The sequence below is a fragment of the Bicyclus anynana genome, chromosome 3, assembly GCF_947172395.1.
Source record: "Bicyclus anynana chromosome 3, ilBicAnyn1.1, whole genome shotgun sequence".
In the NCBI taxonomy this organism is placed as follows: domain Eukaryota; kingdom Metazoa; phylum Arthropoda; class Insecta; order Lepidoptera; family Nymphalidae; genus Bicyclus; species Bicyclus anynana.
Genome location: NC_069085.1, coordinates 11,098,956 through 11,126,899, shown reverse-complemented (window position 1 = coordinate 11,126,899; position 27,944 = coordinate 11,098,956). Strand labels below are relative to the sequence as shown.

Genomic DNA, 27,944 nt, shown 5'->3' with positions numbered 1-27,944 from the left:
ATACCTAACAGTTAGATCAAAATTCGTACAATATTATTAGCAATCTTGTAACAAAACAGTTAACCATCCTATTAAAGTATCATATTGAAAAAAATAAGAGGATACTGTATTAAAACAACTTTTTTTCGAAATGTGTATATTAGGTTATATAAAGTAGTTTCTTATAGTAATTGTCATTAATTATTTAAAGCACTAATACATTTAAACAAATTACACACAGTAGCTAACTCGAATGAATATAATATGTAACACACATCGTGACCATACTGCTCAAGTAAGTAGTCTTCATAGCACGCCAAACCGCATTGGAGCAGCGTAGTGGGTCTTAGCTCCATATAAGGAGGGATGCCTGGTCCTGTAGTGGGCCGTTAAAATAAGCTGATAATTTATGACACTGCTCATATTTGGTGTATGTGGTGATATTGATAGCACTCGGACAACCAAACTTCGGTGCTTCCGATTTTTTTATATGGAATAGGCTTGCGGTTGACCAGTGTCTCACCTGATGGTAAGAGTGTTGTAATATAATAATTTATATAGAACGTGTCAAAAAGTGCCGTCGCGTTCGGCGTGACATTCTGAGTGACGTGTTTACGAGTAACGTCAGCGTCGCATCGCTGTTCTGTCATGTCGGCTGTAACTTTAAACTAAAATACTAAAACTGAAAACTTTCTCCGCATTCTTCAAGATATTTTTTTTTCCTTACGTCAGTATGTCGTCCAGTTCCAATACGATAATTTGTAGAATTTATTTTACCATTATTATCAGCCTACTTTACTCTAAGTTCTAACATTCTAAGCTACGAATCGCTTTCCCCTATACCTATTATTGACTATAGTTATAGTGCGAGATAGCAATTTGAAGCTTAGACCTACGCTGCTCCAATTCTGTTTGTCGTACTTTGCCACTGTTTACGCCAATGGATCAAATATTATGTTTATTCATGATGAGTCTATTTTAAAGGCACAAAAGGCCAGGCCTCCTTTCTCATAAGAGGATGAATGCTGCTCCAATGCCAATTTTTTGACGAATATGCTGTCATATATTATGATTGATAATGACCTGAACTGACTGCTAATCGTACTCTGCGTGACACGGGGGTGTAACACCACCAACTCCTGACTGAGAAAAAAAAATTAAATCGGTAAAAAACCGACAGACAAGTAATACTGAGACTGCTACAAAATCTGCAATTTCGTCTGCGTCATCGATTCATAGTCTAATGTATCGAGCTGATATTATTATTAGCAGAGATATCCTTGAGGTGACTGCAGTTCTCCATGCAAGTTCGGGATTCCTTGTTTTTGACTAATTTATGACATTATACTCAATGCATTTCGCGAAATTGATATAAAGATTATATCAGTTCAAGTACCTACCTAAAGACGCTACTTTTATACATGCCACGTCTGTGTGCAAATTTAGAACCAACTATACTTAGTATATATTATAGTATATGACTAGATAAGTAAGTTTTAATAAACGTTAAAAATCTTGGGAACGAATTGCACTTATACAATTGGAATATATGACTTAGTATTTGTCTCAGGCTATTGAAAAATATAAATGCTGGTTAACTTTATTTTGGACTCTTCTCGTACCTCGGTGCTATTGATACCCTCGTAACTTTAATTTCAAGTTTACAACTAAGTTTTGGTACTTATCACCAACTTTTACATATTTAAAACAATAAAAAGCCTCAATAGCTCAACGGTAAGAGCGGTCGGACTCATCACGGAGGGGTAGTGGTTCGATCCTCACCCCGTTGGTCTATTGTTGTACCCACTCCTAGCACAGTGTTTCCCGACTAGCTGGAGGGGAATGGCCATATTAGTAATGTTTAAAAAAATATGGCAAATATTCTTTTTAAGTAAAAAATAAAATAAAATAAAAAATGTATCATGACGATTCAAAATTAACAAAATTTCTTAATAAATAAAGAAATACTGACTTTAATTTATGTAGGCATTTTTCGGAAAGGAGTAAAATAAGTTTATTATATGCAATTAGTTGAAAAATATACTTATTTTTCTTCTTCAAATACTCTCATATGTAGTATGTTTTTTGTCGTATAACATGACGTAACTATATACCTACTAAGTTTTACTGCATTACAAATGCAAAACTATTATTATCCTTATACAAATGCAACTCATATTTTTAACTAATAAAAAGCCTTTTTATTTCTATACTTATACGCCCCGGTGAATGCATTATTAATTAATTAATTATTATTAACATAATATACTCGTAGAATACTACTTTTTGGAATAAAAACATTTATCAATAGTACTAAAACTTAATTCAACGGTGTTCAATCCTAACAAAATCCGTTAAAGGCTTTTTGTAATACATAAACAAAAACATTTACTAAAGTCATTCAAATTGACAATGTACAAACTCAATTGAATTCATAATCAAGTGAAAGCTTACAACTACAAGTGACTTGCGAAAAATTATGAATAAAGAACTTAACTTAACAAAAATAGACAAAGGAGGTCTTTTAATTAATTTTCGGACGCAACGCAAATGTAAGTTCATATACAAGAAGAAGTAATAAACTACTATAGTAGACGCAGCCAAAATTAATAATTAATAATGTTGTACGTAAATCTTAATTAACGCTTATCCTTTTACATTGACACGGCTGGCGCATCTTGCTAAGCAGTATACCTAATACCTACTAACTTATAAAATGAATAATTGAAAAAAATATGAGAAATACTATTATAGATCTACTACAGTAATGAATACTTTACAAAACGTCACAAATTTTCAACTGAAGAATCAGCGTTTTAAAAGCTCAACTTAAAGCTTAAAGGTTTGGGCAGACAACAGAACAGATGGGACGGGATGGCGACGCGACGCTGATGTAACGTGAGCAGTGAGCAGTTATAATTTTGTGTATTATGTGTAATAAGTGCTGTGCAGTGCTGTCGTGCTTTGTTTTCAATTCATTTTAATTTTAACTGTCAAACAGATAGCGGGACAGGTGCACGTCACGCCCGGCGCGATATTTAAAGTCAGATGTCAGAGAGAGTTTTACTGCAAAATCGGACGTGGAAAAATTAATTGAAATTGTTATAGGCGACATTTTTCTGACTGTCTCGTTGGTTGGGTAAAAATTAGTAAAATTTAATCCCTCACTATATCTAGTGCTCCCATTATAAAATAACCTCTATAGATTCTTCTATTGGGTCCCCAACTAATTTTGATACAGGGTCAAGGTTACGCCACTGCATCCACGCAAAGTCGCCTTCTCGCCAGCGGCAAGACGCCGTCCCGCCCCGTCTGCCTGCCTCAAGTTTAATTATTACTAACTTTTCCTGTAACATACACTGTATAGATACTTATAAACTAAGTTTGTTTCACATTATTAGGTAACGAAGTCCGCAGATTAGCACGTTCATCGGCGCTAATTGTTCTTGACAGGAACGTAGAAGAGGTCCGGGCCGATACAGTAGCATTGTTTCTCGCATCCGGCTTCTCTAACCCTGAAATATTAGTAAAATTAGTAACTCATTCAAGTGCTTGTAAACAATTAGTATAAGCTTCATGCAAAATAAAAATCGGTGCTTCAGGCGATTACGAGCCTAAATGTTAGAACATATATAGCGGTAAAAATCACAGTCAGCCTTATTATGACCATATGTGATACATGTTAAACAATTCAGGGTGATAACAGCATTTTCTATATTCGTATATCAGCGTTACGCATATCGCTATCTACACGGCTATATGATTAATCAGGTCGAGTTATCGATACCGCTCTCGAAAACGTCATTCGAAAAATAAAATGACGTCTGCCGGTCTCTAATTAATGCGTAGGCCTCACAAATGTGTCTATATACAGTGGCATCTAATTTGCGTTTGTTCTATTTTATTTATCGATAAGCTGATGTGTTACTACTTCTTCAGACAATGCCGTCTCTTGATAACTTGAGGGCGAATTTTATTGATACAAATAATACTTTTGCACAAATCCAGTGCAAATATCCGGTAGACACATTAGTGTGGCCTCGGTTAAAAAATGCCCTCAACCTAAAGCCACGTTACTTCAGCATAACTTTTTGTGATTAATATGATTATCCCAGACCTCATTATATTTATTAAGACTAAAATCTACATTAGCATTGAATTAAATATGAGTTAAAAAAATAGATAGAACAACAACTATTAAATATCATTAACACTAATATATACTTGTGTCTATTGGAGTCGGTGATAAACCTGAAAAAAATAATATTTATCACCAATTTATATACAATTAGGTAACGTAACAGGGTAGGTATTGTAATAAGGTGCCACGTAAAATGATTGTCAATCGCCAAATCACTTTCTTATTTTGAATTATTTAATCTTTCTGTCTGTGCATCTGTATAGACTTATCTCGGAAAATTGTAGTTCATAGAAAGCCTGCAAGTCCATAAAAGAAAACTATCGAACATCGTATGTCTTCGACTATATATATTTCCTTATTCATATTAAATGGGAAGAACAACAAATAATTAATCTATCAACTTCCTTTGTTTCCAGTGGCAACACATAATTAGATAAGTTTAGAAATGGGAATCTGTGCTTACCAAGCCGCTTTTTGATTAGCAGGTACACCTTGGGCTTAGCCACCAGAATGAGGAATATGAAAACTCCTTGTAGTTCATTCATAAGGTCAACGATATTCCAAAGCCATTGAGGTTCCGTCACTATGGTGGAAAGAAGTTCTGACACCCATCCGGCACCCATCACTATCCAAAGCTTTCCCGTTAGGACATACCTATAAATAGAACATCCATATTTATATTACTAGAACTAAAACTGCTAGCCTATTCTCTAATTCAGTCTTGATTAACAACCTATTAAAATAAGTAGAAAATCAATAAAGAAATGTCATCTACCTACTGTATAATATCGACGAAGGATTTTCAGCAAGCACCGGATTACGTTTGTTACATATAATCTCAATTTCGCATATGTCAACTAACATTATATCAAGGTAAGTGAATTAGCCTACTGGTCAAGTAAAACAGAAACTGGAACTGGTTGTTTATAAGACAAATTAGTAAAGAGGCCAGCTGAGCAATCTAATAATTAATCGAAAATTATATTAAAATATTTTTTTTAGGATAGGTAATATGTACGAGTATGACTCGTTCAAAATCGATAATCGTTAAAAATTCTTACCCCACCAAACTTGGTTAAAGAAAAAGTCCAATTTTGGATAAGAATAAATGTGCTTAGCTACTAGTTACAACACCCTCTCAGGGTTCCATTCTAAGGTTCCATTTAATATTTATTTAATGACATTTAATTTATGACATGTATTCTTTATATAATGTAACTATAATTAATGAATAAAAAAATAAATAAATGTTTTCCTACTCATAACATAAAAACCTGAGTGAGACAGTTAACACCACTAAGCCACAGTATAACCAGTAGTTGGACTTCATACTAAAGGTCGAAACGCGAGCTATACCTACGCACCTCGTACGTGGGGTGATCGTGGGGTGAAGACCGTTGCGACTGTGCCGCGGTGACGAACGCAGTGTATTTGATTTTTTAATTATGACGACTAGGAAAAAAGTTATTATTTTTATAAAGTTTGATTAATATTTTGTATTCTAAAGGCATAATTTAATATATATATATATATATATATATAAATGAATGCTTAAATGATAAAATTGTGTAAATAGGTAAATGACGTATACGGTAATAAATATTAAATAATTATTTATTAACTTCTTCATTTAGGTTGTTTTCTTTGATTATTATGTAATACATCGATTTAAATCTTATGACATGTATGTTTTGTATACCTGTATTTTAATGTAATAAAGAAGTTAAGTAAAGAAGTTGTTTGAATTTAACAACATTATTGTGTTGCTCATACTTTAATGTATTTGAATAAAAAGAGTAAAGAGCCAGCTGATATTAATATACCTATCCAGATTTTTTTATTAAACTACTAGCGAACCCGGTCAATCTCAATTTGTTTTTTGTAGTTCCTTCCCTACATGCCAAGTCAGAATCAATTTTTTATCGTCTATTCTATATCGTTATCGGTATTTTTGTGGATTAAAGTGGATAATAGATAATAAGGGATTAAAGTGCTAACATAATCTACGGAACCCTACACTGCGCGTGGCCCGACACGCACTTGACCGATTTTTTATTATTTGGTCACCTAGTGTGGTGGTAATACCTAGATGGCATCACCAAAATAAATATATAAAGGTCCTTCAAGATCATTTATTAGAATCAGGCTTATTTAAATCTACCAATCAAAAAACAACACGCATTTTATTGATCACTTCCTATTTTACCACAATTTACTAAGTATTGTATTTGTTTATTTAAAAAAAAGTATATTTACAATCACATAACTAAATGGAAACACAAAGTTGGCAAATGTAATTAAAATGCTGGAGGCGGGCAGCCCTATCACATGTTTACGGAGCGCGCGGCTGTAGGTATTTATTTCAAAAATACGGCCGAGTTATTATACTGCTTGTTATATCTACTGTGACTAAGCTGTTAACTTATTTTATTGCCCATCTAACTTTATATGGATCATATTAACGATTTTTATTATAGGAGTAGGTAGAAAATCAATACTTATGCTTTTATTATGCGATTACTGTCTAATACCTTATATTTAGTATGGGGTTATTTAATCATCATCATTTTCTTTTTGTTTTTTTTAACATATTTGAAACGTATTTATTTATAGTATCAACTTTCAACCAATCAAATATTGACCATTGATAGAATGGTATATATAACTAAATTCTTTCAAAGAATCGATTCCATGGAAAGAAATTAGAAATTAGAAAATTCCATGTCCCGAAACGCCTTGCTCTTCAGATGAAAAAAAAAACTTTTTTTCATCTGAATTTTTGAATTTTTGACGGCTTGATTAAAACTCTTAAAACTTTCCATTTAAATGGTTTTAAATCAAACGAAATCAATGACATTCCGATAGCTTTCTACGATCGCTAAAGCTTCGAAAAGTAGAAAAATGTATGATGACAGATCTTGATCACGTGACCTGTCGATAGCCAAAGTCATTCCCATACATTTTTCTAGTTTTTGAAACGTTAGCAATCGTCGAAAGAGAATCGACGTGCCACTTCACTTGTTTGTTTCATTGATCAAACAAACAAACAAACAACGCACTAATCACGAACTACTGGTCCAATTTGAAAAATTCTTTCAGTTAACACTGAAAGAATTTTTTTTAATATTGGACCAATAAATTTATTGAGGAAGGCTATAGGCTATATATTATCTTCGTATTCCTACAGGAACGGAAATTAATTATACAACGAAAATCCCCTCAAACGGAAATATTTTTTTATAAATCTTTGCTTTGTATGTTGCCGGTGCCGGCTCAACTTGCTTGGTCCGTTTTCTGACCACGTTATCATAAACGTTTCAATATACTTATTACGATTTTACCTAAGTATAATAATAATACAAACAGTTCCCCATATAAAGGGCAATAATATGAGAAATATGCAAAGTCATCAATTCGATAATAAACAATATTTATTATCGAATAATCGTTACAATGTTGATATTTACCTAGACATTGATATTTTCCTGTACTTTAATAGAATGGAAAACCCCGTTTTCCTAATCGGATTTTGTTTTCTATAAATATTTTGTTCAGTAAAAGGTAAAAATCTTTAGGTTGGATCCCTTTGTACAAAGAACACACGTAATAGAATAGGATTTTGCATGTCTTATCTATTCTAATATTATAAAGAGGTAAAGTTTGTTGTGTTATAGGGTCGCCCCGCGGTTTCTTAAGCTTAACTCTTGGTCTCGTAGGAATACGAGAATAAAGCACAGCCTATGACACTATACACAACCTATGATATGGTTTTCTATTGGTAAAAGAATTTTGAAAATCGGTTAAGTAGATTCAGAGATTACCCCCTACAACCTCACAACTCTTTATAAAAATAGTATGGGTTGAAAATAATGTTTAAAACTATATTTTTGTAAACAAATTTTATGTAAATTCTTTAAAAGAAAAAAATACCTCAATAATTCTTTGTATAGAGATTCATACAAGTGCGTCCACAGATTCGCATTTTTTTTTAATAATATTTGCCATATCTTTTAAATATGACCAATATTCCCATCCGTTTGATGCAATACGTGCGTATTGCATCAAACGGTTTTTTAAATTTTACGGTAGATAAAATCCGTTCAATGCGATTCGTCCCTGCGGATCAGTGGACGCACTTGTATGACTTTATTTACAAAGAATACTAAAATACGTTTGATGCGATGCGACTGATACATACAATGCAGAAAATTGGACGCCTTGAGCGTACTGATGATTTTAATTTTGGTAAAAGAATTTTGAAAATCGGTTAAGTAGATTCAGAGATTACCCCCTACAACCTCACAACTCTTTATAAAAATAGTATGGGTTGAAAATAATGTTTAAAACTATATTTTTGTAAACAAATTTTATGTAAATTCTTTAAAAGAAAAAAATACCTCAATAATTCTTTGTATAGAGATTCATACAAGTGCGTCCACAGATTCGCATTTTTTTTTAATAATATTTGCCATATCTTTTAAATATGACCAATATTCCCATCCGTTTGATGCAATACGTGCGTATTGCATCAAACGGTTTTTTAAATTTTACGGTAGATAAAATCCGTTCAATGCGATTCGTCCCTGCGGATCAGTGGACGCACTTGTATGACTTTATTTACAAAGAATACTAAAATACGTTTGATGCGATGCGACTGATACATACAATGCAGAAAATTGGACGCCTTGAGCGTACTGATGATTTTAATTTTATTCAGAAATTATGAGAAATCATATCAATAATCACAAGACACTTGATAGCAACTCTTTGTCAGACACTATTAAATATATTATTAACTTTAAGAGTATTAAATGGCTTTGAGATAAATTATTTTACAGAAATAAATACGAGCAATAAAGCAAATTAACCTAAATTGGTCTACTGCTGCTAAAGTGTCCCTTATATTAATTCGCCTCGGCTGTGAGAGTTGACGCATGTATTTGTCTGTCTGTCTGTACAATTATTAGTTGACGCCCGCGATTTCGTCCGCGTGGAATTTAGTTTTTCACAAATCCCTCAGAAACCATGGATTTTTCCGGAATAAAAAGTAGACTATGTGTTAATCCATGCTATAATATATCTCAATACCAAATTTCAGCTAATTCGGTTAAGTAGTCGAGGCGTGAAAGAGTAACAAACATTCACATCATTAAAATCATCATATTTCGCAAATCTCGATAAATTGTTGCCTATCCAGATGCTTCAGTTGTAGCGGCGTTAAAAAGTAACAAACATCCAAACATCCATACAAACTTTCGCGTTTATAATATTAGTAGTAAGTAGGATAGGATGGGATTGAATTAAGTAGAAAAAAATATCATAGTTATCTTACTTTGCTCTATCGACCCTGAATGTCCGTTTGGCACGCTCACCAACCGACCCGGCCTGCATACGATGAACCTCGGACTTAACTTGTGCACAATGACGAGCCGTGAGAAGCCAGAGGATGAAGTTAATGCATGTCACTATACCCATTGGTATCACAAAAAATATATAATGTGGCCAATCTCCACCTGAATTTTGTTCTGAAAAAAAGAATAATGTATGTACACTTAATATTCATATATACTAAATAATATTAAAAAGAGATAAAGTTTGTAAGTAGGTGAGGTTGTAGATCTATTGAACCAATTTTGAAAATTATTTTATCAAAAAAACGTCACGTCATTTGTGAGTGACAAAGGTTATTTCATAGACGTAGATCCCCACGGGAACGGTAACTACGCGAGGCATCTGCTAATATCAAAAATATTTTACTCCAGTCAGCTGTTGCAATATATAAATATAGAAGGACATGTTTTCTTGTAATTATGGGCTTTGCCAAAGTTGAATAACTAAAAGATGAAAACTGATTCAATGATTTTTTTTAATCTACCATAAAACCTTAAGTTTCGAAAGAACAAAGTTGCCAATTTATCGGCATGATGTCATGCACATCGCTACCAACCCACGATCAGTTTATCGGCTGTCAAGCCGTTAGCTACTAAACTAAAGAAAACCAAAAAAAAATCGGTCTCCCCATCACTTACTCGACAGCTAAGGCTACGTCTAAACTGGGTATCCATAACTTACTTACTTATAGTAGTGTAATTATTAAATTGTATAATGTAAAATGTTTAGTATTGCTTGAATATGAAATAAATAAATAAAACTTACTTCCTGCAAACCAACAAGCTCCTGTACCTATGTTAGCATCCAATAAATCCGATACAGGATACTCGTCCAAAAGGAACATTACAACAGTAAAGACCACAGTGTAACCCCAAGCATAAACTGAATACCAAATGAATCTGCGCCTGTCGGAACCAGACTTGCGGAGCGGTTTCACCGTACGGATACTCCTGCAAACAAAAATAAAAAATTACATTTTAATGAAATCTTATTCGCCTAATTAATCTGATCCGAACTAAGTTACTCCACTGAGCGCACCTATAGGTATTTATATACCTATAGGTGCGTTCAGCTCATATATCGACATTATACATATACAATACTCGCAGCGCCCTGCGTTGTTACCCGCGAAAAAAAAATATGTAATTTTTCCGGGATAAAAAGTAGCCTATGTTAATCCAGTCTATAATCTATCTCAATACCAAATTTTAGCTAATTCGGTTCAGTAGTCACGATGTGAAAGAGTAACAAACATTCACACTATCTTAACCACCGCTTTTTCGCAACCACAAATACCATGGATTTTTCGGGATAAAAGTAGCCTATGTGTTAATCTAGGGTATAATCTATCTACGTTTTAAATTTGTACACAACATCGTATTATCATCATCATCATGACGATGATGATACGACGTTGTTGTAATGCCTTCCTCATTAATCAATCTAACTGAAAACTGCATGAAAATTCGTTTAACTTAACCTATATACCTAATTCCCAATTTCATAAACTTCAGGAAGTGAAGAGGTTTCGATGATCATTTAGGTTTCGATAACGAATTATGACAAATGTCAATAAATCTGAAATTAAGCCAAATAATAATAATAATTAAGAACTTGCTATGTTTCATAAGTCTGCTAAGGTTAACAGACCGAAGATACGTCGGTACAATAATACGACCAAACGTTTCTAGAATAGATGGTAGGAAGACCTCGATTATTAGGGTCGTTCATAACTGAATACCTATAATACTTAAGAGGTATAGTCATTATAATATTACTCACTCCAACCCCCGCGTATCGCGGTCGCGTATTAGGTAACCGTGAAACGGCTGTAAAAGCTCCACGATAATTACCACAGAGTGGGGAATACAAGCGATAAACGATGTGTCGATAAAAATGTTTACCTATAAGTTAATTATAGATATGAATGAGTACCCTATTATAGCATACACCTGATCGCTAAAGAGGTATCGCTTTTATAAACAATGCACACCAACGTTAACATTAACCAAATGTTTCAGCATTTATTAATTTTATGATACGTCCTTCCGTACTCGATTTATATTTAGCGTGATGTTTTCGTTTGACCTATGTAAATTAACGCGAAGTACTGTATTCCCCACAGACACGTGTTAATTGCGACTCCACCTACTTCATTGCTAATAATGACACTAGAGCTTAATTAAAGTGTTATTAGATTAGGAAAGCAGGACTTTGTTTATGGAAAATGTTCCTTTGTTATTTCGGTATTTTAACTTATTAAATCAGCTAAGTCCATGTCGGGCCATTCAATGTAGGGTTCCGCAGTTGCACGTCGAATAAGTTAGTTGGTTTTGTTTGGTCAACTCTTAGGGAAGTCGTTAAAGCCGCAAATTACGATAAATGTAGGAATCCAGGTAATGCTTAAGCTGTATACTAAAAAGTTTACATAATAAAAATTACCGCTAATACATATTTTATACATATTTTCTTTTATAATAAACTTTTTTGAAAATAATGCAAGTTTAAGTCTCATCATTATCAGCGTATTTTTTATGCTATTCTTAAGGCTATTTGAAATGAAAAGAAAGTATCGATAGGTCTAAATACCTAACAAATGTCTGATGTTTGTCTGATGTTTGACTGGTGGGAGGCTTATGCCGTGGCTAGTTACCACCCTACCGACAAAAACGTACCGCCAAGCGATTTAGCGTTCCGGTACGATGTCGTGTAGAAACCGAAAGAAGTGTGGATTTTCATCCTCCTCCTAACAAGTTAGCCCGTTTCCATCTTAGATTGCATCATCACTTACCATCAGGTGAGATTGCAGTCAAGGGCTAACTTGTAAAGAATAAAAATAAAAAAAACATGTTTGGATAACCACAATAAATCCTCTATTAAAAAGTTCGCATAGTCAAGTGGAACTCTTCATATTAAATTTATCCCTTGACCTCTTGTAACAAAGAGGTCAATGGTTTTATCACATACTCGTGTTATCTATACAAACAGACTTGAAAAAGATCCCTTCGAAGTGTCATACTACAGAAAACAAAAGTGTGTATGGCCTATTTTTATGGTTCCGTATTTAAAAGTGACCTTTATAGATTCGCCATATCCATCTGTCCGTCTATTCGTCTGTCCTTCCGTTAATAGGTACCTATCTAGTAGAAAACGTTAAATTAATAATATCTACCCTAAGCACACCGAAAAGTCGTAAAGTGAAATCTCGATCTTTTGTTTTGCTCAAGTACTAGATATCTAAAGTAGGAATGATTTATTTTATTGGTGTAGGTAGGTATTTAAAAATATTGCAGTAGTATTAAAATATATTTTCTATTTATGGATCTGTTTGTGAAATATTAAGGTTTAAAGTGCCAATTTTTGTTAGAGTCTAGAGTGTCCCTTCTATGCCAGAAACAATTGATTGACTAAAACTAAAAGCTACTACTAGACGGATTGTAGCTAACCAACCAAAAAGCGATAGGGTTGTAGCCAACTGATCAAAAAGCACTATTCGGCATTGGCGACATATGATTACAACTGCGGAACCCTACACTATACTTACAGATTTAACCCTACACTATAATTTGAAGGCCTCCGTGGCGCAGTGGTGTGCGCGGTGGATTTACATAACGGAGGTCCTGAGTTCGATCCCCGGCTGGGCTATTGAGATTTTCTTAATTCCAGATCTGGCTGGTGAGAGGCTTCGGCCGTGGCTAGACCACCCTACCGGCAAAGCCGTACCGCCAAGCGATTTAGCGTTCCGGTACGATGTCGTGTAGAAACCGAAAAAGGGAAAGTGTGAATTTTCATCCTCCTCCTAACAAGATAACCTGCTTCCATCTTAGAATGCATCATCACTTACCATCAGGTAAGATTGTAGTCAAGCTCTAACTTGTAAAGAAAAAAAAGATGGCCCGTAGCACAATCTGACTTAGAGATATGCTTAGATACCATAGCATAGGTATACAACATAAAAAATACATTGTAATGTTGAACTAACCAGTTTTCCTGCTAATATTTACAACAGACTGATTACTCGCCTATTATATCCATCGAAATTACAAAACAAAATCACACCTATACGCAGACAACGTAGAGGTATATGTCGACGGCAAATTTTATCAGACAAGAATTAATTTGTTGAGTCGTTGTCTCGATATTAAGCAGGAGCGATACCTACTACCAAATAGATTATCGTGAACTTGCCACGCCCAGCTCTTTTATTACCTACAATTAATCGAAATATATTGGAAGGTATCTAGCGGACGCTCGCTACTTCTTTAGCGTTAAATTCAGTTTTTTCGCGGAAATCATGAATTTTTCCGAGACAAAAACTACTCAGTATGTTGCTCATTAACCTCCTTACCTTCCAAAGAAGTCTTGTCAAAATCGGTACAGCCGTTCACAGATTAGCCCGGACAAACAGACAGACTGGCAAAATATTTAAAAAAGTTTGATAATGTTTCAGTATCGTGTATATAAATATATGCACTTGAACAAACACAGTTATCTTGAAATCATAGACAGACACTTCAATTTTATTAATGCATCTATATGTATTGATATTATGAGATAGCTTCTGCCTCCGATTCCGGAGGGTGTGGGTTCGAATCCGGTCCGGGGCATGCCTGTCTCAAACGGTGAAGAAAAAACATTATGAGAAAACCTGCATACCAGAGAAGTTTCTTAATTCTCTGCGTGTGTTAGTCTGCCATTCCGCATTGGGCCAGCGTGGTGAACTATTGGCCTAACCTCTCTCATTCTGAGTAGGGATGAAACGATACGAATAAATACAAGTGCGTACTCGATACTTTTGCTGCGATACCAAGTACTTTTAGTATCGATACTTTGAAATTAAGAATCGAGTAGGTATCGGTCAAAAGTACTTGTATCAGTAAACCAATGTCTTTTTTGCATATTTTAAATTGAAATTATTGAAGGCATCCTAGCCTTAGTTTTGTTTGTGTTGTTGGCAAGCTTGTTTGTCTATGTCACCACTCGCCACTTCGCTTAAATTTAACTGGGATACGTTTGGAAAAATTAATATTTTTGGGAAGCACTACAAAGACAGGCTTTTTTCATAAATGAACTTAACAATAAAGAATACCAGTACATGTTACGGTTTTACTCAAAATTTTCCAAAAACGAGTTTCGATACGAGTAAGTATCGATACTTTTTAACTGATACCGAGTAAGAGTCGATACTTGACGACCGATACAGTATCGAGTAAAAGTATCGATACCTCAATGGTATCGTTTCATGCCTAATTCTGAGAAGTGAGCCGAATATGGGTTGATAATGATGATGATGACGATTGATATTATTCATACAATTAATCGAACGTTAAATCCTTAGCTAAAATCGATATCGTATATCTGTTCGCAATGTGTTAATGCAAAACTTGTAGTGGATTAGATTGCGCTGTAATGTATTGATACGTATATTTACAAATTACTCTATTACACATTGGCCCGGCCTTGGAAGCATCCCACACTTCTAAAGCGGCAGCGAATACATTAATCGCTTTATCTTTAAGAACTGGTACGGAATTACTACGAATTATGCCCACAAATGTTAAATATAAACATTAACGAGATATTTTAAAAATTCCGAAAACTCGCGTTCAAACAGACGTTTGTATGCAGCAATAGGATTACGTAATAGAGCAGTAGCGTAGCATGGTTTGCATATCAATTTGCTTCGTTTCGCATAAATTTAATGTTGGAAACATTAACAAATTAAATATCACGTGTCTCAAACGGTGAAGGAAAAACATCGTGAGGAAACCTGCGCATACCTGAGAATTTTCTTATTTCTCTTACTCTACATGTGTGAAGTCTGCCAATCCGCATTACGTCAGCGAGGTGGACTATTAGCTCAACTTCTTTCATTCTGAGAGGAAACTCGTACTTAAACAGTGACCCGAATATGGGTTTTTAATGATGATGAAGATGAAGCATTGGAAACGTCATGAAACATGTTTTGCAACCATTAAATTTCCAATACCTTACTACAACTTCCGGTTGTAGTAAGGTAATAGGTAGGTTAGGTATTAAGGGATAGGTTGCCTGTCTATCGGGGGTCTATTGGGGTAGGGGTGGGGTAGTGGTGGGGTAGGGTAGGGGTAGGGTAGGGCAGGGGTAGGGCAGGGGTAGGGTAGGGGTAGGGTAGGGGTAGGGCAGGGGTAGGGTAGGGGTAGAGGTAAAGAAGGGTAGAGTAGGGATACAGAATAAGTGCACTTATGTCACAACGAAGCTTGACCGGGTCCGCTAGTATGATAGATACTATAGATACCTACTACAAACCACCGCAAAAAACAATCACCAAACAAAACAATGCCAACAGAAAACAGATAAATAATATGCACAAAATAACCAAATATTATCAAATTTACGTTTATTTCGGACTATTAATATACCTAATGCCAATTTATAAGATATATACAAATGGGTTGACAAGTCTTTCCCTCCGTTTATCCACCGGGGATATTATATCCACCGGCGTGCCCATGCGCGGTGAGTGGATAAAACGAGTGTGGGGGATAAACGTTTTATCCTCTCCCCGTGGATAAATTTCTCCCTTGCCCGTGCTAGCCCTGCAGGCGTGATTACAGCTAAGCGCTCGCCTAGCATAATTAAAAAAAAACTATTAGGTTAGGTAATGATTATTTTTATTTATTTATTTCTATAGGTTAGTTATAGAAATGTGTCTAATAGAAAGTGCGTTAAACTGTGTGTAAAGTTACAGAACATACTCGTATACACCCTCCACCCAAATTACAGAAGCTAACTGAAAGACAAAATATATATTTTTTAATTTCTTATCAAAAACATTTCGGTTATAGTTTGGGGGCGGAATCATATCTTCGCCCCTTCAATAAATAGATAAATAATATAAACATTGTGTTATTAAATCTCACCAAACATTATTAAATCTCACCAAACTTCTATTCCTCTCTGAATACAAAGCATATTCGCAAACGCGGGTAAACAAAAATATATCTCAGCGAAGCTATTGTAACAGTTCAGCTAGTTCCAACTTCAGGGCGGACTAGGAGTCTGACACAAACTAGACTTCGCGCCACTTTGCCATCGCCTTACACAAATGACAATAAGACCGTCATTACCAAATGACAATGAGCGGCATTTACATTAGCGCCGCGTCTACTTGTTTCGTGGCGCGGTTTTATAAAATATTCTAATTACCAACATAACTTCTCACTTATCAAAAGTGTTCACATAACATTAATATTTACTCAATTATCATATAGTAACTACTTAAAATATAATAAACTCACCCAAATGTCCACCAGATGTCGAAGCACATGACGTTGAGCCAAGCAAATGCTGCCACGAAGCCGAAGTATATGCTGTAGCCTACACAAACAATAAACATTTGATCATACTCGTAACTAAAAAGAATATTAAGAATAAGAACTAATAAGAACTACTAAGATGATGCCCTTTCGGCGTCTGTGTTTCCTGACACGTACAACTTGAGCACCTTGAAGGCAAGAGTAATTTTTTTTTATTTTTTACAAGTTAGCCCTTGACTACAATCTCACCTGATGGTAAGTGATGATGCAGTCTAAGATGGAAGCGGGCTAACTTGTTAGGAGGAGGATGAAAATCCACACCCCTTTCGGTTTCTACACGACATCGTACCGGAACGCTAAATCGCTTGGCGGTACGTCTTTGCCGGTAGGGTGGTAACTAGCCACGGCCGAAGCTTCCCACCAGCCAGACCTGGACAAATTAAAAAAATCTCAATCTGCCCAGCCAGGGATCGAACCCAGGACCTCCGTCTTGTAAATCCACCGCGCATACCACTGCGCCACGGAAGCCGTCCATAATAGGCATCTTCTAGGCAAGCGTGCTTCATATTACACCTCATTGCTTTCCATCAGGCACGATTGTGGTCAAGCGTAAACCTATACAACATGAAAAAAACTAACGACAGAGGCACTCTGACAGTCTGACAACATACTTTTGTAAATAGTCTCAAGTTATCTCATCCTTCGAACCATTTATGTCGGATAAATATTAGACATTGACAATATGTTATTTGGTTATATAGTATAAATTATTATATAACGTTTTATGTTTTTAAAGTCAGTTGAATTATTGAAGTGATAACTTTTTATGGGAGGATAAATTGCTTCGTAACGTAACGCGTTACGGCGCTAATCTGTCTGGCTTCCCTTTCTCTCACGCATACAGCAGTAAGTTTTAGTAATCACTTCAGTCGAGCGTCCCGAGACGCACACGTGTCTTTGTTTTAAATCATTATTGAAACTTTTACAACTACTTCCATGGCCTTAGCAGATTAGCTTAAAATGGGATAGAAGTCCTGAGGATATAATACTGGTACGTAAAGAGTACGTCTGCTAAGGAATATGAGAGTTTTAAAAAACCAACTTGAGGAGACAAATGTAGTCTTACATCCATACTTCCATACATTTAAACTTACCTATCTACTTTATGAATGTGAAAGTAAATTTGTTTGTTGCGCTATTACGGCTTAATCACTAAATTGAAATTGAAAATTATTTCTCCAATGGAAAGCTACATTATCTGCTACTAACATAACTATATTAATATTTCCCCGTATTCTAACGGTAACGCAAATATACGCGGGTAAAACTTAGTGGCGTCCACTAGAATAAGTAGCTATAAAGTAGGTAATTAAATCCCAGATTAGTATTTGTAATTGCGCCTGTGTTTTACGACTTAACATTATTATTTTAATTTTGATTAAGCGATAAAAAACACCAAATACATCTATAAATTCATGTTAAAAATAAGTTGTGTGTTCAACAAAATAACCAGCAAAGCCATTTTGTAAATCAAAGCGATCAAACAATACCATGTAAATATTCCAACGGAGCGGATGGAATTCATCGTCAATTACGTCAAGGCTAACATGAATATCCCATCCCAATATTCAAACAAATCCACGTTATGAGTTTACATTATCACACGCGAATTATGTTGTACCTTATCAGGACGTTGATAATGTTACGCTCATATCTTTTTACATTCTACATAGGTACCTAATCACTACATTTCTTTTATTAAGACAGGTCAAATATAATAATTATTAATTACGAACATAATTAGCGCTATGAGCAATCCAACTATGGGCTATACGCGGCCGCGCGGCGCATTGGGTACAGAGTGACCCTGCTTTATGCATCCACGGCAGTGGGTCCGATTCCCACTACTGGGAAATATTTGTGCGATGAACATGGATGTTTTCCAGTGTAAGTGTGTATTTACACATTATACTAGCGGAAGCCCGCGAATTCGTCCGCCCTTCGACCTCTTTAATCCGGCCCTATCGCAAAATCCGTTCTTAGTGGACGTCTATGAACTATAAACTACCTCCTTGCTGAATTACATCTTTCTACGTCAAGCGGTTCTTGAGATTTCGTGATGAATGACCTTTCGCGTCCTGTCTGTCTGTCTCTATTTTGATATGATTTTCACCAATAGATAATGCTTTATAAGGAAGGCCTCAGTATATCTGTCAAATATTTGTGGAAACTCGTTGAGTCATCTCTAGCCGAGCTTTTATCGGAAAACTGAATGATCTTTAGAGAAATTACAAAAACAGGCTTGGTAGAATAGTATTACAAAAACAGGCAGTCAGGATAGTATATTTCTATCTTTTTATCTTAAAGACAATTTACTTTACATTTTAATTTCTAAAAAGTTACCACGTAAGTTATATCTTCAATGAAAGTTTACGCTGATATGCTCGCGGACGAAGTCGTGGGTGTTCGCTAGTATCTATTAATAATTTAGAAGTATCGTCGGGAAAATCGATCGTTTACAGTTTAGTGTACAAAATACTCGTTCCGTATGATGACATCATGCTAAGTTTTACAGCAGATGCTTATTGGGCTCTAAAAGCTCTTAAATAAATATTGCTATTCAGAGGCAAATAGGTGTCATGAGTGCCTTGTCTTATTGTTAAGTACATGATGACTATCAGTATAAATCAGCGGGAACGGAAACGGAAACTACGCGGGACGTCCCGCGTGGTTTCCGTTCCCGTGGATACGGGGATTAAATATAGCCTACGACACTCACTAATAAGGTAGCTCTTTGATAAAAGAATTTTCGGTTTAGTAGATCCAGAGATCCCTACTAGCTCACAAAAACACAAACTTTACCTCTTTATGATATTAGTAGGTATAGATTTTCGTAACTTACCAAACATTATACAGATACGTTTGTCCTTGATGTGACTATGCTGCACTCTCGCTAGACAACCGCAGGCCAGCAGCATCATGCTCACGTGGCATATTAAAGTGCGTCCGTGGAGGTTCCTCAGTTCAGACAAAGAGCAGTAGACGATCAACGTAAGAGTCAGACACACACATGAGATGGTGATCACCTGTACATAAAGACAGATGTTATATTTTATCACTAGGTTAATAGACAATAACTAATAATAACTTATTTATAAAAATTACTAATTATAATTTCGTTTTTGGAAGCCGGTTAGAAGACAGAAAAGTAATTCTATAGTAGAATTCTTTAGTCATTTTTTGCGCAAAGGATCAGCCTGGCTATCCAGCGCGAAAATGCAGCCAGTATTCTTGCCACCATTCCACGTGGGCATGATTTGTATTTCTTTTAAGGTATAGAACAATAAAAATCGCATCGAATTACAAACCTCCTTTTAGAGATGCGTAATGCAATATAATATTTATTACGAGTAATTCCCCTAGATTAATCCAACAGGTGTATTGCAAGCCGCGTTCTTATAAAATACAAACCTTGCCAATATACTACCGAGATAAAACACTGCTTTAGAGTACATTATCAGCCTTTTAGTAAGCGTACATAGGGCTTAGACCCACCCCGCTGCCCCAATGCGGATTGGTAGGCATAGGGTGATAATGTTTTTACTATAATATAACTATCACTATAAAATGGTAATGATAATTACTGGGACTGACACCTTTAATGGGCTATGCGAGGCAAAGGGTTGTAACACCACCAACTTCTCAGCTCGGTGTAGAAAATAAAGCAAGCTCAAAATTTCATAGCGCAATCCAGGGCTCGAACTTAGGACCACTTGATCCGAAACCACATAGGCTAACCACTGGACCAACCAGTAACTGTATGCCTCGCCCATTACCACTTCAGCTTCGCGACTCATTGAGCTATGTCAGTGACTTCGGTTCTTCTGCGGATCTCCTCATTTCTGATTCGATCACGCGGAGACACTCTGAGCATAGCTCGTTCCATCGCCCGAAGTGTGACTCTGAGTCTTCTTAATAGGCTCATATTTAGCAACCAAGTCTCGAAACCATAGGTCATCATTGACAACACCGTAATTATTCGTAACCAGCCTCCAACCTACAGGTAAACTTAAGGTATATTTGAAATTCGATCGAACAACAATCCCATATGATTTACGCCATACGGATTTAATTTCAAGAAAACAAATTAAATACAAATCTTACTATGAATGAAACGCGGAAGTCCTTAACAGGTGTTAACGCTGGCTGAAAACAAAGTACGCTGGTGGCGACAACATCCTTTTCCGGACAATCTCGTCGATCAAAAATCTCCATGCAATATTCTTTCGTGCGTAACGTGGGTGTCTCCAAGAAATAATCACTGGTTAACCAATGCTGATCTTGAGCCGTTGACTTGTTTAGGGCAAATTTTAAATATTGACATTGCAGATCGATGCGTATACCCGTGACATCTAAAAATTTACAAAAAATTAATATAAAAAATTATTAAACTTACAAATAGCTAAAATATAGTTGTAAAATATGCATTACGTAGAGATCGCTAGGTAAAGGATGTTTGATTTAAGCTTAAACTTGAAAAAATAATTCTTCTGAAATCTTTATTTTGAACCACCGCGCCGTTGCAAAAGAAAGATGGTATAGCATTATGTACCTATAGGTATGTGTGAATCTATAATAAATTAATTAGATATTTGTCTGTGTTGTCCTCAGGAAAAATCCATGATTCCCGCGAGATTTATGAAAAACTAAATTTTACAACACACAGTAAAATCATCATCATGAGATCAATACAATATGTATATTGAACTCTCCTCCTAATTGATGTTCCTCTCATTTGATATCACATAACGAATATACTTTCTGAGATAGCTTTATTTTTTCTATTAAAAATTATCTTATCTAAATTATTAAAGTTTTAAAAGCAAGTGAGCGAGGTTTATCTTCTCGTATTAACGCTACGAGTATGATTGTGCTTTAGAGGTATAATATAAAAGCTTCTGTTCTTAAGACGCCTGGTTTAGATTGACAGGTCTGTAAGATATAAAATTGGTGGTCTATGTTTTTCTTTGTTGATTTTTTGTTTGTGTGCCTATTCATAACAAAATTTAAAAATTCTTTGACGAATGCAAAGCTTTATTATCAGCGAGTAACATAGACTGTATTTTATCCCCGCATTGTAACAGAAATGGAAACTACGCGGGTTTAATTGCGAGGGGTCTGCTACATTCAGTACACTAAGAAAATTAAATTAAATTAAATACCTGCATATCATAAAAGCTTAGTTTGAGAACTTCTAAAAGTCGGTTTCTTTGCTGCGCAAATTCGTTACGTATTTATGGGTCTATTAAGATTTTTACATGTCGCCTGTTTTTTTTTCAGTATAAATAAATCAAGTTAAATAAGTACGTATTAGGTGCGTAATAGTTTTATATCTAATTAAGTTTATCTATCGATTCTTCGCAAACCACGAGGGTAGATAATATTGTTAATTAATTATTAATACTTGCCTATAACTGTAGGCAGTAGGTACCATAAAATATTTTTACGATAACTTTGCCTTTTTAATTTGGTTTTTTGATTAATGTTAGTTATTCTACTAGCAGTCGCCCGCGACTTCGTTCGCGAGATATCAGTACAAACTTATTTTGTTTGCAACCGTTTTTAGAAGTTGAAATGGGTATAGTAAAGATAGATGTAGGTAGTGTTACCAGGTGTCCGAATAAAGCTGGACATAGTTAGGCTTTTGTATTCTGTGTCCGGTCGAAATAAACGGTGTCCGGCTTGTCCAACTTTGGTTAGGCTTTACGCTAATTTAAGCTACTAATAATCATAAATGCTTATTTTACATGAAAAAAAGTTTGTCTGAAAAAATGTAGGCTGTCCGGCATTTTTATCCAAATGTCAGGCCAAACTGACTGGACTGTCCGGCTTTTCGGCGACCTGGCAACCTTAGATGTAGACCTATAACTGGTTAAGTGTTACTAAAGTATTGACTTTTAAATTCCTTAATATGAAGATTAATTACACAGGACGTACTCCATTCCTTCGGTAGTTATCGATAACGTCATATGACTTCAACAATGTATACGAAGAGAGCTTATGGAATACTAAAAACTTTTAATTTACGACAACTATTAGTAATTCACGACTTGACCTTTCCTTGTATGCATATGATATTGGTAAATCATTAACAATGCTAGATGCAAATATTGTCTTATATATGTTTACCTAATGTTTAATGTTAGTTACCTCGTAACAATCATCAATTTTGTGTTAAAATGAAAATAACTAAGCTAGGACACACTAAAAACAGAAAAATAATAGTAGATTGTTATACAAGGGGCTAAAAAGACCCATTATATACGAGGTATTTTTAGGTATTTTTATTACCGCCTTCAAAGTGATCAGAAGGTAGCACATACGATGTTATTTTTCACTTTTTAGTTTATGTTTGTGATTTTGAAGTCTGTCGAATGTTTTTTAGAGTAATGTATGTACCTATCTTTGAAATCGATTAAATATTTTTAACAAAAATATTCTATTCCATAGCCAAATAGACTTTACGTTTTTGGACAAACTCCACACGTTCCGGGTCAAAAGGGCTCTTGACGGACAGACAGACAAATTAACTTACTTATTAAATTCTATAAGGGTTCTTTATATTAGGTACATAGCCCTATAAACACGCTGTGACTCATAGGTAAGTGTTGATAATACAATGCATGAAGTAGGTATTTTGGAAAATCATATGAAACATGCAGGCTTGTAACGAAACCGCTGTGAATCGTACGCTTAGAACAACAAACATGTCAGTTATATCTGACGCATTTCTTAATCATAATTTTATCCCAACTCGAATTTTATTTTTTAATCAAATCATGATCATTTTTTATTTTTTAATCAATTTTTTAATCAAAAAATATCTATAAAAATAAAACCTTGTAATATTGCAAAGAAGTCCGCGTGTCGAAATAAAAAGGCCTTGGTTTTGAAAATCATCGGCGGAAGGTACAGTACACCTATGTGCATTGTGCTTAAGATAAGGCCTCATTCACACGAGAGTTGAAAAAGCGATACGCTTTTATAACGTTCTTAATTTAATTCATGGTCTATTTCAACGCCCAAAATTGAAAATGCAACACTGGTCGATAAATAAGCGTCTTGTTTTCTAAATGCTGTGAACATACACTTGGGAATGCATTTGTTGTATTTAAAAGATATTTTAACGTCCGTTAAAAAACTCTCGTGCAAATGAGGTCTTATATTACCTATTTTAATACGAAATATAATAAACAAACATATAGAGCTTTAATAGATCAACGGTAAAGCGGTCGAACTCATCACCAATGGTTGGTGGTTCGATCCCTGCCCCGTTGGACTATTGTCGTACCCACTCTAATACAGTTTACTACAATACTTTCACGACTAGTTGGAGGGGAATGGGAATATTGATCATATTTAAAAAGATACGGCAAACATTCTTTCTAACATGTACATCCCTAAATAATAATAAAACAAGTTAAAATCACTCGATCAATCAATAGGTTATCCTTTTATTTAAATTGAAAATTATTGACTAACTACTTTAATGAAAAAATATTTCGTCTTATGTTTGATGTTTTTGTCTGTGTGTCAGTATGTAGCATCGTAACTGCTAAACAAATAGAACGATTGCATGCGGAGTTTTTATGGAAACCTGTCTTCATCGAATTGGTTCTTGGCTATTTACGAGGAATCCTACGATACGATGAATCTTTGTATTGGCTTTTAGGATCTCCAACGTATACATTTTTCTAATAAAACACCGCTATTTTTATGTAAAAGTAAAACTTAATAATCGTTATTAAATTCACGTTCCAATAACGCCAATACGCATAATGTCTCCGCTATGGAAAGTCTCCGCTACGTTATGAAAAGTCACCTGCTCCGTATTTTACCTATCTATACAAATAAAAAGACAACCAAAAGGACAATGGTCTGGTGTTTGTTGATAGAATTCATAAGCGTCTACTAATGTAAACTATTACAGTTTGTAGAAAATAATTTATTTAATTTTTTGAAACAGAGCAAAAGGTCTAATTAAGTCCAAAAACTAAAATATATTCACATCAATTACATTTAAATAATTGAGTATGGCAACCATACTATTTATACGAATATTGCATATATCGGACAACTAGGGACGCGCACGATACCGAAAAGCCAGTATCGAATCGAATAAAATATCGTCATTGAACACGTATTCAATGACATCAGTTTAATTTCAGTAGAACAAACATTTAAACTAATATTCATGACGAATTAATATAATTATTTTGAAATATATATAAAATATTTTGATTTTCAAACAAGTAATAGTAATTAATTTAAATGCAATAGGTACACCTATTTAATTTAAATTAAATTAAATAGGTGCAATTTAAATTAAATTAAATTGGCTGCAATTTACATTTAAGTAATAAAATAACCAAAATGTAACAGCCAAACATGTTAATAACAATTATTAACAACGGTAAGCCATATGATATATTTTAATAATCAAAGGAAAGGAACAAGTGTTTACAAACGTATTTATTGTTTAAGTATGTTCGACATGCTTTTTAATAAGGTAAGGTTAAGGTAAAACGTAAGTAAAAATAGTAAGTAATTTCCTGAAGATTACTTATTGATTACAAAAATAACAGTATCGAAAGGAGATCGATAATAATTAATCGATACTATAAAGTATCGATACTTTTACGTGTTCCTATGACAAGTCATTAACAATTCAACTGTGAACTGTCAGTCAGTTGTCACATCGGGTCGTAATTTCGTTGTTTGCGTACTTAAGCGTCATGTAAATCTTGTTGCATTTTTCCGATACTTATCAACAGATTTTCTGTACCTACATTCTTTTTTAACGACCGCTTATGTTTATGGACACCGATTCTCCCGCTAAACTACTGACTTAAAACACTATTGTATTAAATTCCACGTTGGTTTTTATATTTAATTAGGAAGGTTCATTTTTATAAAGTATGTATATTATCCATGTCTAAGAGAAAATGGGGATCAAACCTACTTTTTATGTTCTTCGATCGAACCCAAATACCCGGCTTCATAATCATGGAATAATTAAGACTTCAATTTAAAAAGTAGGTCTCTATTCGTTGTTGACAAAACATAACCTCTAAAACTTCAAACATAAATATCTCGAATTCCAGACTTCACATAATATTAAACCATAAGAATTAGTTGTTAAGAAAATAATTATCTATCATTTTATATTTTTTTCATTCATAGACGCTTAAAAAAAATGTCAGCAAAAATTTGTTTGGAAATAGACCATTGTCCTTTATGTAGTTAATTTACGGGAATAGTCACTTAAGACCTATTGTTCATTAATCTAGGTGCCTGACTAGTGCGAGAATAAATATCACTTTAAATATGGTTCTTATTTTTTTTTGATGAAATGGGGCTTATTAAAAAAATTATTTCTGGCAAAATAACATAATATGTCGCTTAAACTAGTCGTTAATAATAAAAAACCTTATAAGCAGACATAAGGGATTATACTTTGATTATAGGATTATATTTATAAAGGACTGGTCTCGCGCCTCTCAGATCTATGTGTCTATGTCGATGAAGATTATTTATTTTTATTAAAACTTCAATAATTTAATTGCATAATCAAGTTAGGTACTTACCGAGGAGGTGTTCGTTATATTCTCGTACCGGATCCAAATATGAGGAAATGTTAAAAGAACCTTTTATATCTTCATTGGGTATACAGTAACTGGCTAACGTACCACAATGCCGGACTTTGTAATGCTGCCCAGGCGGGCAGCATTTTCTTACACAATAAGCACTGAATTTTTCACAATTTCGCGTACAAACTTGAGCTATTAATTTGCCTTCCCCGTACGCTTTATCCATGCACCACTCTCCTGGCATTAGTTTTTCAATTAGTTCTCCATTATTATTAGATACCAGTAAATTGCTTCGTTCCTCTGATAGTGAAAATAAATTTTCATGTAACTGGACAGCAAATTCGTCACTTTTACAAGAGAGTCCATACTCTATATCATATATAACGTCTTTGTTCGAAACCAATTTTTCTTTCCACCAATCTCTATAAATTTTCTGATCATGCTCAGCTCGACACTCATGATATTCTACATCCAAACTTTTTCCCCGTGGACAACACTTGCGAATTTGATTAATTCGTAGGCTAGATTCCCTAACGTTTTCCGTCTTGTTAATGTTACAGGTTAAAGAAACTGTTTTAGGAATGTTTGATTTTAAACTGCCGTTGAAGATCTCAGCAACCATTTTGTCATAACAGATATTATCCCACGGTTGCAGTTCAATCACAGTATTATGTGTTTGTGACGCTTTAAGTTCATCGCATCCATTTGGAAGACCATCTCTAATAACAACATTTTGGTCGACGTAAAAATTCTCACTGGTAATTTGAAAAGTTTTCTCCAAAAACTTACTATCTACACATTCATATTGTTCACTTCCTTCTATCACTCTAATAAGACTTTGGTTTCTAAGACAACATTTTCGAAAAACTTTCGTCTGATTTTCACTAAAATGCCCCGCAGCATAGACGAGCGCTGCAACTTTCACAAATGCGAATAGGAAAATCTCCGGCCGCATTTTTAAACAAAACACAACTATGTAGTTTTAATAAATAAATAAGGTTATAACAGGTGGTGAGCGTCGGTCGTCGCGGATATACATTGTTTATTTTGCGAAGGAATACAGAACGTGCGATATAGGTCGACGACGGCGCGTAAATGCTGCCGGCTTCTAAGCGCCTATGTGATCATTGTTGGACCACTCGCCGGAGGCTGCGGTGTCCTTGAAACCACTACCTGCACCTCACTCATTGACGTTTTTTTCAATTTATTTTACGCATTATATAACAAACTTTTGGCTTGAAACTCAGTCACTTATCAAGGTTGAACCTCAACATTTTCACAATATTGCTCATGTGTACAAAACAAAAACTCAACGAGCACTGAACGTAAATAATACGTGGAATTATTGATATCTATTGCGACAAAGATGACGATTCAAACGTTATCAAAAACTGATAATCGACAATCGCCCCAGAGACTTCGTGGAATACCTTAGTAAGTTACATGCTCGTACTTAGAGGTAAATAGACTACATCTAATCTATAT

The 27,944-nt window shown here is 34.7% G+C and overlaps 1 protein-coding gene across 2 annotated transcripts; it reads right to left on the bottom strand.

The window, feature by feature from the left end:
• Positions 1–2: 2 nt before the first annotated feature.
• On the bottom strand, positions 3–27,944 carry LOC112058537 (probable G-protein coupled receptor Mth-like 3). 2 transcript variants are annotated; one of them, XM_024099431.2, is made up of 9 exons: positions 26,457–27,944; positions 20,974–21,221; positions 19,712–19,895; positions 16,792–16,870; positions 10,277–10,461; positions 9,453–9,645; positions 4,584–4,774; positions 4,204–4,230; positions 3–3,494 (listed from the first exon to the last, which is right to left on the bottom strand). In XM_024099431.2, the coding sequence occupies exons 1-9, from the start codon at positions 27,412–27,414 to the stop codon at positions 3,358–3,360; spliced, it is 2,202 nt and encodes a 733-aa protein (XP_023955199.2). In that variant the 5' UTR covers positions 27,415–27,944; the 3' UTR covers positions 3–3,357. The 2 variants fall into 2 exon arrangements, with proteins under 2 accessions (XP_023955199.2, XP_023955200.2); XM_024099432.2 differs by lacking the exon at positions 4,204–4,230 and having other exon boundaries at positions 26,457–27,943.

Excerpts from the sequence above, each read along its gene's own strand:
- LOC112058537 (XM_024099431.2), bottom strand. The coding sequence starts at position 27,414 with ATGCGGCCGGAGATTTTCCTATTCGCATTTGTGAAAGTTGCAGCGCTC. Across the intron at positions 9,646-10,276 it reads AGCTTGTTGGTTTGCAGGAA|AACAAAATTCAGGTGGAGAT; the intron begins GTAAGTTTTATT and ends TCTTTTTTTCAG. Across the intron at positions 4,231-4,583 it reads GCTAATCAAAAAGCGGCTTG|GTTTATCACCGACTCCAATA; the intron begins GTAAGCACAGAT and ends TATTTTTTTCAG.